General features: G+C 35.2%; 1 protein-coding gene across 2 annotated transcripts in view; it reads right to left on the reverse strand.

Moving 5' to 3' along the window:
• Window positions 1-3,932: 3,932 nt before the first annotated feature.
• Window positions 3,933-18,142, reverse strand: part of LOC116257022 (transcription initiation factor TFIID subunit 1) — a 28,478-nt gene continuing 14,268 nt past the window's right edge. For both annotated transcript variants that reach the window (XM_031633614.2, XM_031633613.2), the window contains exons 10-22: window positions 17,240-17,442; window positions 16,713-16,950; window positions 16,168-16,504; window positions 14,764-14,973; window positions 14,521-14,613; window positions 14,163-14,369; window positions 13,597-13,803; window positions 8,626-9,112; window positions 7,597-7,799; window positions 7,318-7,413; window positions 6,602-6,670; window positions 5,508-6,521; window positions 3,933-4,368 (exon numbers count right to left, since the gene is read on the reverse strand). In XM_031633614.2, coding sequence (XP_031489474.1) covers window positions 4,006-4,368; window positions 5,508-6,521; window positions 6,602-6,670; window positions 7,318-7,413; window positions 7,597-7,799; window positions 8,626-9,112; window positions 13,597-13,803; window positions 14,163-14,369; window positions 14,521-14,613; window positions 14,764-14,973; window positions 16,168-16,504; window positions 16,713-16,950; window positions 17,240-17,442 — 3,727 coding nt within the window. In that variant the 3' untranslated portion in view covers window positions 3,933-4,005. The remainder of the gene's footprint in view (window positions 4,369-5,507; window positions 6,522-6,601; window positions 6,671-7,317; window positions 7,414-7,596; window positions 7,800-8,625; window positions 9,113-13,596; window positions 13,804-14,162; window positions 14,370-14,520; window positions 14,614-14,763; window positions 14,974-16,167; window positions 16,505-16,712; window positions 16,951-17,239; window positions 17,443-18,142) is intronic.

The following is an 18,142-nucleotide window of genomic DNA, read 5'->3' on the forward strand; positions in this document are numbered from 1 at the left end:
TATTTTAAAAATGACTGAAATGCCCCATGAGGGGTCGAACGTGCCTGCCTAGATGCGATATTCTCACATCTTGTGAACTAGTCAAAATGCTAAATGTAACACACATGTTTGACCCTTTGTACAGTCTCACGTGAGGGGCATTTTAGTTATTTTGAAAAGGAAGGTTTTTTCTATTTTTCATAAGGCTTGTTCTATTTTTTTATTTTTACCCTCATACAGCAGCTGCGCTATGTTTTGCCTGATTGCTTATCACCTTTCTGTAAATGTTTTTTTATGGTCCACATGTCGTTGTTGCATTTTAATTGTTCCGAGTGATTATCGCATCATTGTGAACACAATCTTATTTGTGTATCATAAAACGAATCATACAGTTGCGTTATTGCAATTTGTTTTTTCTGACTGCTTATGACTGCTTATTGTATCTTAGTAAATATATTTTTCTTGTAAAACGAGTCTATGTAATTGAGTTAATTGTTCCGGGTGCTTATTAAGATCTTATAATTGTTCCGGATAATTTTTTTTATTTTTCATAAGGCTTGTTCTATTTTTTTATTTTTACCCTCATACAGCAGCTGCGCTATGTTTTGCCTGATTGCCTTTCTGTAAATGCTTTTTTATGGTCCACATGTCGTTGTTGCATTTTAATTGTTCCGAGTGATTATCGCACCATTGTGAACACGATGTTATTCGTGTGTATCATAAAGCGAATCATGCAGTTGCGTTATTGCAATTTGTTTTTTCTGACTGCTTATTGCATCTTAGTAAATGTATTTTTCTTGTAAAACCAGTCCATGTAACTGCATTAATTGTTCCGGGTGCTTATTAAGATCTTATAATTGTTCCGGGTAATTTTTTATATTTTTCATAAGGCTTGTTCTATTTTTTTTATTTTTACCCTCATACAGCAACTGCGCTATGTTTTGCCTGATTGCTTGTCACCTTTCTGTAAATGTTTTTTTATAGTCCACATGTCGTTGTTGCATTTTAATTGTTCCGATTGATTATCGCACCATTGTGAACACGATCTTATTCGTGTGTATCATAAAGCGAATCATGCAGTTGCGTTATTGCAATTTGTTTTTTCTGACTGCTTATTACATCTTAGTAAATGTATTTTTCTTGTAAAACCAGTCCATGTAACTGCATTAATTGTTCCGGGTGCTTATTAAGATCTTGTAAACACGGTTTTATTTTATTGTACTTTACAACGGACCCTACAGGTGCGTTATTGCATGGTTTTTTAGAGTGACATTTTGGTCATTTATGGTACTGAAAATGCAACTTCTGCAATTTGAGGCCAAATATGTAACCCTTCCCTCCCTGTCTTAGGGTGCCTCACGCAGCCTTTCGTGAAGGGCATTGTAATAATTCTAAAAAGCAAATGAATATTTCAGTCATTTTACGACAAAATTTTTTCTTCTTCTTATTATTTTCTTTTTAATGGATCTATATTTTAAAATATGAGGGTATTTTGGTCATTCCAAGCCCTAAAACAGATTGCATGTCGAGGCACAAAGGCATAACCTTCTCCATTGCCTATTTAAGTTTGTATGGGAGGCATTTCAGGTATTCTTAAAAAAGCGACAGATATTTCAATCATTTTACAAAATAAACATTTTTCTCCATTTGTTAAAAGAAAAGGGCATTTTGTGGCGAACAGAACTGTTATGTTCGGTCTCAAACATATATAGTGACAAATAACGTTTCAAAGTTTTAAACGGCGAGGTTTTTCTTGGGTATATTGTGACGGGTTTGAGAATATGAAAAAAAAAAACAGTTTTTTTAAAAAATTTAAAAACTAAAAATAAGAAAAATTAAAATTAAAAGATAAGTAGATTTACAACAAATAAAAAATGAAAAATAACACAAACACGTTTTTTTTTTTCGTTCTTCATGTTTTTTTTTTCAAAAAAATGTGTTTTTTAAGTTTTAAAGGGAATTTCATTTTCTCGGGCTTTTGTTCGCGTTTTTTTCCACAATAATGCGTTTTTTGTGACTGATATATACTAACTGATCTTTGTTGGGCGGGCAACATCTCTCAATTTTCTCAATTTCAATGAAGTGGCAACAATTTTCGACGTGTTCTAATCGACCATAGAAAGATGGATTTTTGGTCGTGGAAATGGTAGACAATAATTGAGCTTTCTTTTTGGTCGAAGAATGAATTCCTTTGAGACAAATATTTAGCTTTTACCCTTTTTGTGCTGTAAGTAAGGATAATTTAGAACTTTTTGGTCTCTATGAGATGAAGTTTGCTTGGTTCCCATTAAGCTGCCATAAGTTGATTTAACAACATTTTCTGCACCACAATTTTTAAAGAGTTTCTCAGTTGTTGCCATTAAAGTGCTTACTGACTGTAGTTTGACAAATCAAACAAATTTGAAATAAGTTTTGACTTTTTATTTGAGAAATAAAAGTGTCTCTATTTACCTGTTTGACTTTGATTTTCAAAAATTATTCCAACGTCAAAGATCTTATGTTCATCACCATATCTTATTTGAATTTTCAACCACCATTAGATTTATTTCAATATATATATATATATTAATTATTAATTCGTCGACTTACATACAAGGGAACAAGAGCAATTTCTTTTACATTTTTTCCTTACATTCAAAGGCGGTTTGGTTAGATTCTTTACAGAACCTTTTTGTATAAAAAGTTATCCATTTATCCATTTTCATCTTCCAATCTTAGGCAGGTTACTTTAAACCGCATAAAACTCTCTTTTTTAGAAAATTTTACCTTAAACTGTTGGAAGAAAATAAGAACAAATGAAATGAAATTTTTTCATGATATAGTATTAATTAACAACTTTTATCCTTTTTTTTATCAACCATCAGCATATAAAAATCAAGTTCTTTATGCGTGTAATACCCAAAGGTCTGACACCCACCAAAATCTCTCTCTCTCACTTTCTCTTTCTATATATATATATATATATATATATATATATATATATAAAAACCAGAAATTTTGAAATCAGCTGGCCATCTTTATGACCTGTGGTGACTTTTTTTAAAAAAAAAAAAAGTTTATGTCATTAAAACCCATCACAAAAAGTGTATTTGCTTGGATATGGTTTTTAGCATAAAAAATATACATTTTGTTATAGTTTTTACTGATGCAAAATAAAAAATATAACTATTCAGCCATAGAGATAATTTCAATATATGCATAAAATTATGCGAGTAATTAGTAAATCCCACACCATTAGGTCGCACACACACACACACACACACACACACACACACACGTGTATATATATATATATATATATATATATATATATAATTACATGAGTAATTGCTTAATCACAGACCATTAGGTCAGATAATAACCAGGCCCTTCAAATTTTTATTAAAAAATACTTTAAATGAAACATAAACATCCTAATATAATTACAAATACTATTTTAATATAAACATGCTTTGTTTCAAATCACTTTTACAAAAAAGTGAACTTTTCTGCTATCAAATTGTTGATGTCATCGATGTGATGAGAGCAGTTCATTTTTACTTATAAGAACACAACTAAACTTCGAAAAATGATTAACTTAATAAATAATTTTCATTAGCTGATTTTTAAGATCATACCAATAAGGTTACATTGCAAGAAAAATACTTTAATTATCACATTTAAGCCATCCAAGCCATTAACGATGTGGGACCTACCAATTTCCCTTTATAACCACACTTGTGGGGTAGCCAATTATCAATTATTTTCTCTAGTCATAAATCCTTGAAAGGCTTATTTGCTATGGTACTGTTCTAACCTGTTTTTATTATGACTTTTGTCAAGTTGACTCAAATAATGTGATTACCGATCTGCCTAACCCCAGTTCTCTATCTCAAAAAGAAAAAAATAAAGACCTTAAGTTCTTTCTACCTACCAAGGAAAAAGACCCTTAGTTTTTTCTGCCTCACAGGAGGTACAAAGAAGTTGAAACTGCTTTTTTATTACTTTTGAAAGAAAAAAAATATTTGTGTTAATTTACATTGGACATTAAGTATCCCTATATTCAATTCCAGCCTCAGCATCTGCCAAGGCATACCTATTCTCATCCAACATATCGTCACAGATTTCCAAAAGTTGATCTGCAAGGGGAGGAATTCCGGGATTGCGGCCGTCGTTATACTTGTGGGCATTGTAAGAAATCTGCCAAACGTCATGCCTGAATTCGTCGCTAGACTTGTACTCCATTCTCCTAACCTTTTCCTTAATGGTAGCGAGATCCATTGGGTGAGCGATAATGTCAAGATAATCTGGGGCCTCTTTCTTTGATACAGGCTTCAAGAAGAGATAGGAGACATCATACTGCTCCTTTAGCCTCTCCACTATGTTCTCAAGAATGTTAGATAAGCCCACCTGCAGACAAAAAGACAATGGTTGGAGTCGTCACTTCAATCTGTCTGCAACTCACTAGCAGTCATCATCATCATCATCATCATATCAAATTACAGGAAGGAAATGCAAAAAAAGGAAAAAAGAGCTACAGTTAGAACTCCCCAACAAAATATCAGAGAGTTATAACACATTACCAGCATAATGGGACCACTTGAACCTAAACTAATGTTCAATTTTTGTCAACGGGATTAAAACACATTATCAGCAGAATGAGACCACTTCAACCTAAACTAATTTTCAACTTTTGTCAATCGGCCACTTGAACTTCAAAAGGCAAAAAATGCCAGATCATCAGCTACCAGATTAATCATTACCACCTAGGGAACAAATTTCTAATATCCATGGTTCAGCCGTTTGCCTTCGAGAAAAGAAGCATTTACTGCACTTCCATTTTGCAGATGGAAAATGAAGTGCATGTGTTATACAAGCGATCCACAAAATCAAATTCAAGATGGGTTCATCAACTTTTTAAGTAAAGGATAAAACGAACATACGTTGCCTATGTGTTGGCATACACGCCCTGATGTGAAATTGCTATCTTAAACCAATGTATGTAGCCTGAAAATGAAGGGTATTATACAGTTTCAAGTCAAAGAATGCTGCTAGAGCCCAGCAGCACCGAACAAGAACTTTTTCACCAAGATAGACCAACATTTCAACAAATTAAGCTAGGTACTTCCATGGAAAAAAGCTTCAACAAAGTTTCTCTTCAGGACAAAGCAAATAGCTGTAAACCAGAACGGGGAGGCATCAACAACTTGGCTTGCTTCTACTTGACTGCAAGCATGCGATGTGATCCTATGATTCATTGACCAAAATACTCAAACTAGCGACATTCAACTAGATTCAACCACTGCTACGGTTGTGATATTTAAGCATTTCAAGACAAATATAATTGAGTTATTTGAAAATATCAGGCTGAAAAGTATCAAAATTCATAAAATACTCTATTAATTTCTGAAGGGATCATACTTCAAAATTTAAATTTTTTCAAAATGCATGCTATAAACTTGGAAGAGTTGTTTATTTTTCTTTCAATTTCATCACTGGAATTTTGAGGGCGTTGACATCTTAAGCATATACAAGAAAAAGAAATTCACCTCTCCACCCCTTCGACGCTTTGTCTGCTGGATATGATCTAATGCATGGCGTCCAACCTCAGGTAAAGGCCGTCGTTTGGCTGCTCGATCCCTCTCTGGTATCCTTCTCTCTTTACTGTTTAACGTTTGGTCATCAACACGAACATCACCTAGCTGCGGCAGCTTCTTCTTCTTCTTCTTCAACTTGCCCTTCTTGTGGGTAACAACATCCCTACTCCTAGCTTCACTGTACCTCTTGCATTCAGCAGCTATTCTTTCTTGTTGTTCACGCATCTTTCTTTTGGTTTCTTCAAACATCTTCTTCTGTCTTGCTTCCTCCCTTTCCAATTCTTCCTTTCTCAGTCTTTCCTCTCTTTCCCATGATCTTTCTTCAACAATCTTCCTACTTACTGCTACTTCTGCCAGTCTCTTACTTTCTTTCTTCTGCAGTTTGTCTAAGTTCAACATTTCAGACTTTTTTTCCTTTTTCAATGATTGCTGCTTCATTTCAACGACCATCTTGCTCGGCAACTTTTCCATTTCTGCTACTATTTTAGGTTGCTTAATGATAATTTTCTTTGGACGTTGGCTTTTATCCATTTCTGCAGGTTTCTGAATAGAAAGAGCAGTACCAGAAGGTTCAGTTTGGATATCTTCTGATTTCATTTTGCTGGAACTGGAGAGTTTAATCTTACTGATCTTGGCAACACCTTTATCTACAGCATCTGAAGTAGCAGGTTTTTGATTTTCAAGAATTCTTGCCTCAGATACATTCTTATCGTTAGGTTTATCAACACCACTGCATTTGAACTTCAAGGGAAGCAACTTGGCCCCTGGTTTTTCGGCATTTTCTGTTTCTAGCAGTACTTTGTTCAAGGATTTTGAAAGCAACTTCTTGCTAGTAGTTTTTGGTACAAGAGCTGATGTTTCAAGAGGAGGTTTCCCTGAAGCATCATCACGTTCTACATTCTCAACATGTTTTTCTGGTTCTTCTCCATACTTGGGGCAATTCTTGTTGGTGCGCATATGTCCTAGCTGTTCCACCCAACGGTTAAATGATACAGAAGGAAGGTCATCTGCAAAAAACAAATAGTTCTAGGATATAACTCACATACCTGACCGCATGCACCACAAACAAAGCTTTCTCTGACTGGTTTATCACTGTGCTTCTTTCCGCTAAATACCTAGTCATTCAAAAATCAATTAAATACATGCACTTCAAACTAGCAATGGGAACTTTTACTGAAAAACTAAATCTGATCACCACACAATGAAAAAAAGGAATCATGTTAAAAACTTAAAGCCGCCAAGATGATAGTGCTGCAGAATCTGCAGATAGTTCCTGCCAGCAGGGAAGTACATTAAACAGTGTGCAACTATATCATGCATGAGAGAGAGAGAGAGAGAGAGAGAGATCTAGTTATATATTGGACGCAAATAAAAGTGAAAGCATTCTCAAAGTTCATGGGGGCCACTACAATGATACTACTCCAGAATCATATAGGCACATGAATACCTGTCAGCATGAAATTACCCAATAGGTATTAACCTATGGAGGGTAGAGTAGTGTGAATCTGCAGGGTGATGCATGTTTTTGTTGAAATATATTTGCTAGGAAGATCATCCTCTCCCCAAGATATGGAGGAACTAGATCAGACAAAAGAGGGATTCTAGTTTGTAAAATAGTTAGTGAAACAATAGCCGGCATTGAGATCTCATTCAGAGAAAAAAAATATAAAATGTTAGGAGTTTCTCTCTGTCTCCTGTATGGAAGATCCCAACTTGAGAAGCAATAATATGGAAAGTAAGACAATCTAATTACAGTGCTTACCTTGGTGCCATCTGCAATCTTTTTAGACTTCTTAAGTTCTATGGAAGGTGTAGTCTGCTTAACAGAAAGATGGGTTTTCAAACCATGTTTTCCCACCTGCATCAAAGGAAGTCATATGATCTTCTAATTAGCATCTATTCTCATGCTGTTCTTGCCATCACAACCAGTAGTGGAAAATAGAAAAGAAAAAGAGATGAAACAGCATATTGTGGATAGATAGAATTTTATAAGGTTGAAAACAGATCTGTCACAAATGAATCAGCCATGGCAGTCTCTCACCTCCTTTGATTCACTGATCAATCTCTCCTTCAAGGTAAATGAGCCTTCTGATGGCATTGAACGAATCACATTCTTGAAGTTTTTGTTGGATTTCAAGGAAGCTACAGTTTCAGGACTAATAATTCCCTGGGAGCTTGTCATGTCTATTTCTTCCTTCCCAGTAGGACGGGCCTTTATCTTCATTCTTCTTTCAACCTCATCATCTGCTCAATAATGACAGGAATTAGGCTGGTAAACAAATGAAAAAGAAATCCAACCTCTACATACTGCTTTCTCAATTAAGGCCGTGGGATGAAGCAAACCAAGCCAAAACACAACCAGCTGCAAAGTTATCCCACTTAGTTTTGCTATGAACACATTTATCTTGACATGAAATCAGGGTGGAAGTCAGACAATATGACCCCCTTCAAAGCTACATGCCAATTAACTAGTCTGAGTTGTGGTATTTGATGCTAAACATGCAAAAGATATAATGATACACTTTTTAGTCAGCTTGACACATGCCCTTTGTGGTGCTATAAACCTTCTAAGACACCCAATGGTAGCTCGATAAAACATTGGGACTTACTGTATTAGTAGGAGTTGTCCTTTACGGAAATGATTACAGAAAGACACGAGACAGATGGTAATCCTTGTTTCACTACTGCGAGAATCTAAGAAAAAATTCACCAATAGGAGTTAAATGAAAAAAGCAAAAAGAAGAAAAGGAGGAGGGGGGAGAAAAAGAAAGCAAAAATTAACCTTTAGAAAATCATTTCAATATTCTATAGGAGTATACTTACATGTGGCAAAATCCAGAAAAGAAGCTCCATTCCTCTTGCCTCAATTAGGATATGCAAAAGTAACTTTGAAATATAGGAAGTACTAGAAATGAAAAACAGCATGCAACTTGACACATCATGGATAATCATGAGATCATAGAAGTGGGAAAAAAAAACATACTGAAAACATTGTTAAACTAGTACATATGTCATTGCTATCATGGAAACTAATCATAATCTGACTGTTCTAGACCAAAGTGAGTTGTACCATCCATGAGCATTCTGCAAAGTTCTGCAGCTTCAGCTGCTTCATCTTCAATTTCTTCCTCTGCTTGAGCTTGGGATTTATGCCCCCGCATTCCTAGTGCTCTAACACCATCTGGCTTATCTCTTTTGGTTCCATCATTCCCCATTTCCCCATCTTCGCACTCCTCCGCATCAAGCAAATTTTCAAGATCACCAGCAAAAGAATCAAGGTCGCTATTTGCTTCAGAATCACTTTCAAGTTCTTCTATGTCAGTGGTGGATAGACTCTGCACCTGCCGATCCCAAATTTCCTGGCATTTTTCTCTTGTTTGCTGCTGTAGCTGGAGGAAAGACATGCGCTGTCCTCTGGCAAATTTGTTGAGAGCTGTTGCGTCAACCTTGATCCCTGATGCAGCTTGTTCACTTGAGAGCTTCCTTACCATAGCAATACGATGCCATCTAGTCATTTTGTCAATTTGCTCTTCAGAAACATTGAACTTGAGAAGAACCTGAATGAAGTACCTTTATGAGGGAATTAAAGTAAATCTAAAGGGTAAAAGTTAGACAATGCATTGATTCATGTTACCCATCTGTGTAATGATTATAATTCTTTGGTCTCTCACATAAACCTTCAGAGGAATACAAGTACAAACCTTATGCACTTGTTGCATGTCTATCACAAAAAGAACACAAACATCTAAACTGCAAAAGTTTAGGAAAACAAAACAAATTGATTACTAGATGTTCTGATGCCTACATTTTGCTCCATAAAATTCATGCAACTACCAAGAAATAGGCCATGAATAGCAAGATAATTAGAACAAGACAAAGTCTGGCTTACCAATGCCTCACCAATTAATCGGTGGGCAATGCAAGAGGTATTTGATTGTTTTACAACACAAACAATTATAGTGCTTCAATTTTTTTCAATGCAAATAATTTTATAGCATCTAATCTAAGTTCCTTAGCTTCCATAACAGTTACCATGTCAGAGACACCATATAAACCTCATCAGCTGGCTATTGGGTAATGTGGGATCTGCTGAACTAGGGATCGGGTCTGTTTTGAATTGAGTTCTCACGTTTGGTACCAGAGATAAGCTTAAGACTAGGACTTGGGATCCCACATGCAAAGATGTGTGTGCTCAAGAAGTGGTGCATTGTAACATCCATAGAGGTAGAAATGACTGGTTTCAATCCTGTGTTGATATGAGAAGAAATTAGGGATTTATAAACTTTACTGTGCCACTAACAATTGGCTTGGCTTGTTTCTTTTAGTGTGCCAACAAGTCGGATATCGGGTCAGTTGGGATCCACCTGAACCAAGCACTTGGACCAGATTTGGACAGGTTGTCATAGGAACAAAGTAACCTCTACCACCTTCTATGTTAAGGAAAACAAAGATGGTCGATGTCCTAATTTCCTAAGGACTAATTTATACAACCCTCATGGATATGTCGGTTAACACTTTCACCGAGATAATGTTTGACTAAATTTAAATGTTATAAACAATAACCAAAATAAAAGAGAAAAAATATTACCTACTAACCGTAATTACATCTGGCTTCATGGTGCTACATGCATGAGTGAGGAAAAAAAAGAAAGTGAGATTGGGGAAAATAAAGAAGGGAAAAAGATTTGCAATTTATTTTATTTAGTTTTTCATTTACTTTAATTTTATCTAAAGATTTTTTTTTCAATTTCTTTTGAAAATTTCCAAAATTTTCTAGAGAAAAACCTTGCAACAAATGCCAAGAATGATATTTGTGACTATGTTGTTCAAAAACACTTCATGCATCTGGAGAATATGAAGATGTCGAATATTTGACACAGCTCTTTATAGTAGTGACCAAAGAAGTTGGTGATAATAAATAGACTATTACAGATAATGCTCTCTTATGCAGTTGTGCAACACTGATCAGGAAAACGATGCCATATTTTTGGACTAAGAGTATAACAGACACTTTAAATATGGTTTTAAAGAACCTACATCCAAAAATGTGCTAATGCCCCCTAGGCTTGGATGGTCACCTAGGCTTGCCATTCCTAGATGACATGCAATACGAAAATGGCTATGTTATAGCCTAGGGACCTAGGCACTCAACAACCTAGACCCTTTCTTCCACAGTCTAGATTTTCTATTCTTATTTTTTTTCCTTTCTGCTGTCTAAAGCATATTTTTTCTCTTTTTTTTTTTTTTGTCATATGAGGCAGTTTTTCTTTTCCTTCTCCTGTTATGCATATTTCTTTTCCTCATTCTTCATGACGTTGCATATAACTTGCATTAGCAGTATATATTTACATATGCATGTATATCCCTTTTCATTGTATTTATAATTTTATAGTTACAGTTACGGTTATAGTTAATAATATTGTCACGAATACCATTCTTCGGTTCTTATTGATGAGATTCTGTACACGTTGTTATGCATATTTTCTCTTCCTCATTCTTCAAGACATTGCATATAACTTGCATTAGAAGTGTACATTTACATATGCATGTATCCTTTTTCATTCTAGTTATAGTTATGGCTGTAGTTAATATTATTGTCACAAATACGTTCTCAGGTTCTTATTGATGAGGTTTTGTACGGGTATAAATTAAGAAGAGTTTTTTCTTGAGAAAATCTTAAGAAATAAAAATTCACGACAATACAAGATTTCCACTATTTTTGTTACAAAAACATTGATACAAATTCAAAATAGTTCATAATCATGTACTAGTATAGTTAGAAGAACTTCATAGAAAACAATGGTGATGACATTGAGCTGATCGAAGATAATGATGGAAAAAAGAGTCACAAAGCCACAAATTCATTACTTCACTACCTTGAACAATTTTGACTCATGTCTGGCATGCTGCACTTCTACACTTCTGTTTTGCTTTTGCCATCAATTTATATTGTATTATACAGTTTGGTCATGTAGTTGACCATTCCTCATTGCCCTAGTGTTTGATTAATTGGTAACTTGATTGTGCAATCATGTCAAGTTTGTTGATTTACGAATTTATTTTCAATTCAACCACAACGCATTTAAAACCGTTGTCTCATTATTGCTTTAAATTTAGAATCATTTTCAATATCATGATATCGTAATAGAAAATTTGCTATTTTGCTGTTGTTGGCTATCTAAAACTAAACTAGTTGTTTTGATATTATCACAGCCATTATTTTATAACAGCGCCCCACTCAAAACCCCCAAAAATGTTTCTGGAAAATGTCACACCTGCATCTGGTACCAGTGCTCAGGTCACATATTGCCTCAAATCATACATCAAAACCTTCATTCTCTTCAAAAGTGACCCTCAAAAGATAATAAACTTTAATGAGCTATAATGCCCTGCAAGCAAATAACTTTAACTAATAATTAGATTGTATAAAGGACCTAGTTATGAACGTCAATGAAGGAAAACCATTAGGAAAATATAGGACAACCAATAACCACAAAAACTTCTTGTGAAACTTATAACGTAAACCATTTTAAAGGTTTCCATTTGAATGATTCTAAACTTATTTGGGAAAGCGAAAGATGTCTTACTTTATAATTCAATAAATGTAAATCATATTAGAAAACCTTATTAAAAGAAGCTATCTTCAAAATTCAGTTTCTGAAAACAATTAAAACCCTTAACTGAAGTCTCAAGGGAATTCTTACAGAACTTACTCAACTCATTCACCTTACAGAAGGCATTAGTTCATAAAGTTAGCTCATTCTACCACAGTATTCATGTATGTTATAATTTGAGACATTCCCTTATAATTTCCGTTCTTTTCTTCAGAAAACTCATTTAAGGATCCAATTAGAACTAAATAATTGAGAATTTGTAATCCCCCAATGCCTTTGGTGGTGGATTCCACCACCCATCAAATATCCAAAATCACCATCACTTTAAAATTTAAATATCTACTTCAGAGATCTGAACAGTTGTAGGAAGTTACACCCTTTCATTCATCATGTTGAAGGCTAGACTGTTGCAGAAAGAAATTCTGGTTCAATAAAATCCCATCAATGACCTCAATGGGACAACCATCCTTTTAAAAGTGGCCAATCAGGCTGTCAGGAGCCACTACACATTTGACAAATTGTTCACTTATCCAACATTGTCTACCTACATTCTTCAAATATTTGCTTAATAAAGAGTCTTCCTTTCACAACTTATAATTCCTCAAGGAAAGTTCACCAAAAGCTGGTTTCTGAAGGCATCCTTCACCAATGAAAATGGATACACGGGAGAGGCTCACCCACTTGCTAGAACTACAAACTAGTCGGATAAGGCTCAGAAGGGCATTTGCTAGCACAATATCAGGCTCAGAAGGATGTGGCTCATGATCAGAATGACATTTGGTAGCTCAGATGGACCATAAGAAGAAGAAGAAGAAGAAGAAGAAGAAGAAGAAGAAGAAGAAGAAGAAGAAGAAGAAGAAGAAAAAGAAAAAGAAAGAAAAAGAGCAAGAGTGGGGAAGAAGAAGAAGAAGAAGAAGAAGAAAAAGAAAAAGAAAAAGAAAAAGAGTGGGGAAGAAGAAGAAGAAGAAGAAGAAGGAGAAGAAAAAGAAAATGTAAAAGAGCAAGAATGGGGAAGAAGAAGAAGAAGAAGAAGAAGAAGAAGAAGAAGAAGAAGAAGAAGAAGAAGAAGAATAAAAAGAAAACGAGCAAGAGTGGGGAAAAGGAGAAAAAGAGCTCCACAAGCTGATCCCTCCCATTGGTTTTCATGGAAGGGCCTTTGCTTGTATTTCCAATCATGAGTTCCTTTGTACTTGACAATTTTTTTTTAATATAATTGAAATTTTGAAATACAGAAAAGAGAAATACCAAGTGTAGCAGGTGAAAACACAAAAGTACATTTCTCAACACACACATCATACAGAATAATGATTACAAATAAGCATGGAAGGCATCAAATTGATCATAGAATACACAACGCAAGCCTGCAAAAAACGATGAATCTATAATGCTTCAGAAATCATTTGACTGAATACCAAAATGAATCATACCTCACGTGCAGCATCCATGCTCAATCTTCTAAGATCTGCATCTGTTCCTGTAACTGCTGAACTACCACGAGCAGCAGCTGCCTTCTTTTTAACCACTGCACTCGAAACTGGTGCTTTGGGTGCAACACGGACATAACTGAAACCCAAGCCTCTACCAGAAGGATCCCCAACACCTGTAATTTCTAGACGCTCAATATTGTCCCTATCCTGCAAAATGAGGAATGAATTGCCAACCTTCTTCAGCTTTGATATAGGGAGATTCTGAGAGTATCTTGCATAACATGAGTTAACCTCTGGGAAAGATGCAAAGATTCATGATAAATTTGAATGATACAGCAGGTAGAACCACATGCCACGGCAATGAGTATCAAACAACAACAAATAACCAATATACTGTTGAAGACAATTACTCTAACATGATGCTTCAAAGACATTCAAACAACAGCAAGAAATTTGAAGAAAGTGTTAAAAAGTAACACAGAGATTCAATGAAAAATAATGGAAAACAAAGCCCATAAGAATGATGTAGAAATAGGTAAAATATAAGAAATAAAATGTGAACTAGCCTGTGCTATGCATGCAATGAAATTGCTGCTAAGATTCCATGAGGTTATCTGCAGTTCTCTCTCAATGTGTGATGCGGCTGCAAGAGTAATAGCTTCATCTGGAATTTGATTCATAGCAAATGCAAGGCCAACAGTATTCGTCAGCCTGCTGATCCCCAAGCGCTTAAGTCGGTGCTGACCAGCTAACATGCTTTCATAGGTGCAGACCTGATGAAAAAAAAAATCAAAAAACATAGCCAAGATATATATCAATACAAATAGCTTTTGAATACTCCTGTCTTTTTTTTCATTGATGTGTGTGTGTTTTGAAGAAAAAAAGAAGGGTTGGGGGGAGAGAGAGAGAGAGAGAGAGAGAGACATCTTCTGGTGACACCATCCTCCTAAGTTCCTCTTCTGATGGTATCCGGAAATTACGCCTCATAACCCATACCAGCTCACCATTTGATCCCCGCTGCAAGCCACAAGGATTGATTGGTCAGGATCAACAGAACTGCATACAGATAGTTAATAACATAAAAGAACTATAACAAAGTGCAAATGTAAGTTTTCAACATGAACTGAAAATAAAGAATCAACCAATATAGAATATATGCAGAAATACCTGCAGATCAGCACAATGTTTCAATCTCTTGCGTATAAAGGACTCTGGCATATTAGGAAACTGAGCAGACAATTCATCAGCACGAACACATGGAAGGAAACCAGGCTTCTCACTAGCACGAAATTCACGATAGATATATACTAACAACCTGTTCCCAATATACGTGTGCATATTTTTTGATTGTGGGGATATTACTTCCATATGAGGTTCCTGGAGATCATAAAAGATGAACAAATCAAATTTGGTCCTGAGGATCAAAAAAGTTGATGAATTAAAAAGTAACGTGCCCAAGTACTATGACACCTCAAGTTGATCAATTCAGCTTCTCTCATTTTTAACCATCAAATTCTGGTCCTGATCACATACAAAATCACACACTCCAATGTGCGTGTAAATGTGAAAGATGAGACTGGTACTCAGTATTTTAAGTACTTCAAAGTCCATTGTCACAAAAGACGTGGACGAGTATAATACGGCGAAGAAAAAAATCTCGAGAATAAAACGGGAAAAAGACGGTAAATTTTTAAAAAATAAATAAATAAATCCTAACAATTATATAAAAATAAAATAAATGAGAAATTAAAAAAACATTGGAAAATGGCTAGATAAGCAACAAATAATTTTAGGTACACCTCTGAAACAATTTGCCAACTTAAAAATTTATGCCAACTTAAAAATTTAGAGAAATAAAGTTAATAAACTTTTCCCCTCAACGTGAACAACAAATCCCAAGGAAGCTGAGGAGGGAAAGGGAAAAATAAGAAAGCTGAGGGGTGAAAGGGAAAAATAAAAAGGGAAAAAGAGAGATTTTCTCGGGAGACGAAGGAGAGGATGGCGGGAAGTTAACCCCCATTTTTCTTTTAAAAGACGTTTTTGCCATTTGAAGGAGCGTTTAAGTTAAAAAAAACGAATTCTTTTACAAATATTACATGCGCGTCATCTTCAAAAAGACATTTTTGCCATTAAAAGGAGCGTCCAAGTTAAAAAAACCAATTCTTTTACAAATATTACACGCGTGCCATTTCTTTAAAAAACTCACTCTTTAAAAAAACGTGGAAGACGTGTATAAAACGCGTTTAATACGCGTTTTATATGCGTCTTTTATTTTTTACCGTTTTTAAAAAAAAAAACGCAGTATATTCTCGTTTATACAGGGATGTCGTTTTTAACGTTTAATACGCGTTATTTTTAAAATAACGCCGTTTTTTGTGACGAGAGTTCAAACATAGAATTAGCACAGTGCCACGGAAAGCTCACAAGTATTTTAAGTACTTTAAACATAGAATTAGCACAATGCAGCAGAAAGCTCACAAACAAGATTCTCAAGCACAAACATTATGGAGAAGATACATAGAGACAATTATTCCCTTGCAGAAATTAAAAAAAGGGACAGAGGAAGCCCACCTGCTGGCCTACAACATACAGCCTATCGATGCGTCTTAAAGAGAGCTTGCCTTTTGAGGAGCGCACCAACAAATAGTCAGTGGTTGACACCTTATGTGGAAATATAGGAGCCCGATACATGTTTGTTTCTAAACATGATTGGCAGCAGCCAGGTCTAATATCTCCTAGAAAGGGCGACTTATCTGCTGACTCCAGCGTAAGCAAGGTTCCCAAACCATGACTTCCATTCCGTAATGAAGCAGCAGTCTGATCATTAGAGTTCAGTTTCTGATAATAAGTGCAAAGTCTTGCACCCATCCCAACATTTCCGAGAAGCAACGGTCTTTCCTCACAGTACCTAGTTAAGAAAGGAAAAAAAAATGAAATGAAATTATTAAAAGAGGTAATACAAATTCAGTGCCTCAAAGGTCAATGAGAACCGGGAGGGGGAGGGCGGAGGGGCAACACTGACAATAAGCCATGGCCAGAACTTCAATTGCAATACTTATTTCTCTATATACTAAGCTAAAGCAAATAAGGTTCACAAATTGTAGAATGCAACTTACTCCATCAAAAATACATGACCAACTTTCACAGAAAGCTCTGACTTTTTCTTGAAGGCTCCAGGAGGGCGTAAAGGTTTGTTATCACCAGGTAATCTTTGAGCCCTTGGCCACAAATGTATTTTCGTTCTCACAAGATGTAGCACAGAATTTGGTCGGACATTTTGTTGGGCAAGAGTTTTGTCATCCTCAAGCTCCTTTCCCGAATAGAATATTTTCACTCTTTCAGAAGACTTAAAATCTGCAAGGGAAATGATTGACTAAGGAAATCTGATGATGTTGTGATTCTTAAAGTTTAAAGTACTGCCCGTGGTCTGACTCTTTGGTCAGCAAAACAGTCCTTCCAGCAACAAATGATCAAATTGTGAAAAATATATGACCAAAAAAGATTCATACAATAACTACATAACAACATATTCTTTGAAATGATGAAGAACAAACAAAGTTTATCAAAAAGGTCAGCTGAAGCAATTAATGAAGTGAAAAAATCAACAAAAAAGAAACAAAGACCCGTTGGAATGTCTACTAGCCTAGTTTCTTTGATGCTTTTGCTTTGAGGAAAGATACGGCATCTGTAGCATCTACATGCAGCTTGCACCCTTTCCCTCCCATACTCTTCAATATAATCTTCATAGGTCCCTGAGCAGAGAGCTTCCCCTGCTCCTTGGCAGCAACTTCATTATCATGGGGAAACCATAGGGCCTTTGGCCTATGAAAATTAGCAATATCTTTGCTGCAGAAGGAAAAAAGTGTGTTCAATCATGAGATATCAGGAACTTAAAAGTAATAAAAGAATGTCTACCTTATCTCCAATACTAGATAAGAAGATCCCAATATATAGGCATTTCAGAAGGTTCATACTTCATATAACTTATTTCAAATATAGCTTCTTAGTTTTATTCCTGCTATACTGAACGCAATTTATTCCGTCTTTCAGTCAATTCTTTGCTTTCACATTTTTTCTTTTTATTTTGTAGAACTCATTTAGAGTTTTCATTAAAAAAAGGAAATTAATCTACTATTAGAAAGAAAAATAAAGGGGAGGGTGAAAGGTATGACAGGGCCCAGGGTTAAATTCAAACAGGTATCTGAACAAATCCACGTCACTCTTTTACTAACAAAATATAATATGATTTAAACTTTAGTGTAACACTGCCCTTCATTGCTCGTTTATATGTTATAGAAAACCGCCTATCTAGGAGGAGGTAAAAAAGGTGCAAAATTAATCTCACAAAAGATTCTAAAACTATTTCTTTGACTTAATCATAGAAGAAGCATATGAATATATTTCTCGATTAAAAAAAAAATGAAAAGTAAAGCCAATCCAAAAAAAAATACAATTGAGTCAATCTCAGGGAAGTAATATTATGACACAAGTGCACATCAAGATACACTAAAGACTATTTCACTATTTCCAAGTTGCTGGTCAAGAG

This window comes from Nymphaea colorata, chromosome 7 (genome assembly GCF_008831285.2).
Source record: "Nymphaea colorata isolate Beijing-Zhang1983 chromosome 7, ASM883128v2, whole genome shotgun sequence".
Classification (NCBI taxonomy): domain Eukaryota; kingdom Viridiplantae; phylum Streptophyta; class Magnoliopsida; order Nymphaeales; family Nymphaeaceae; genus Nymphaea; species Nymphaea colorata.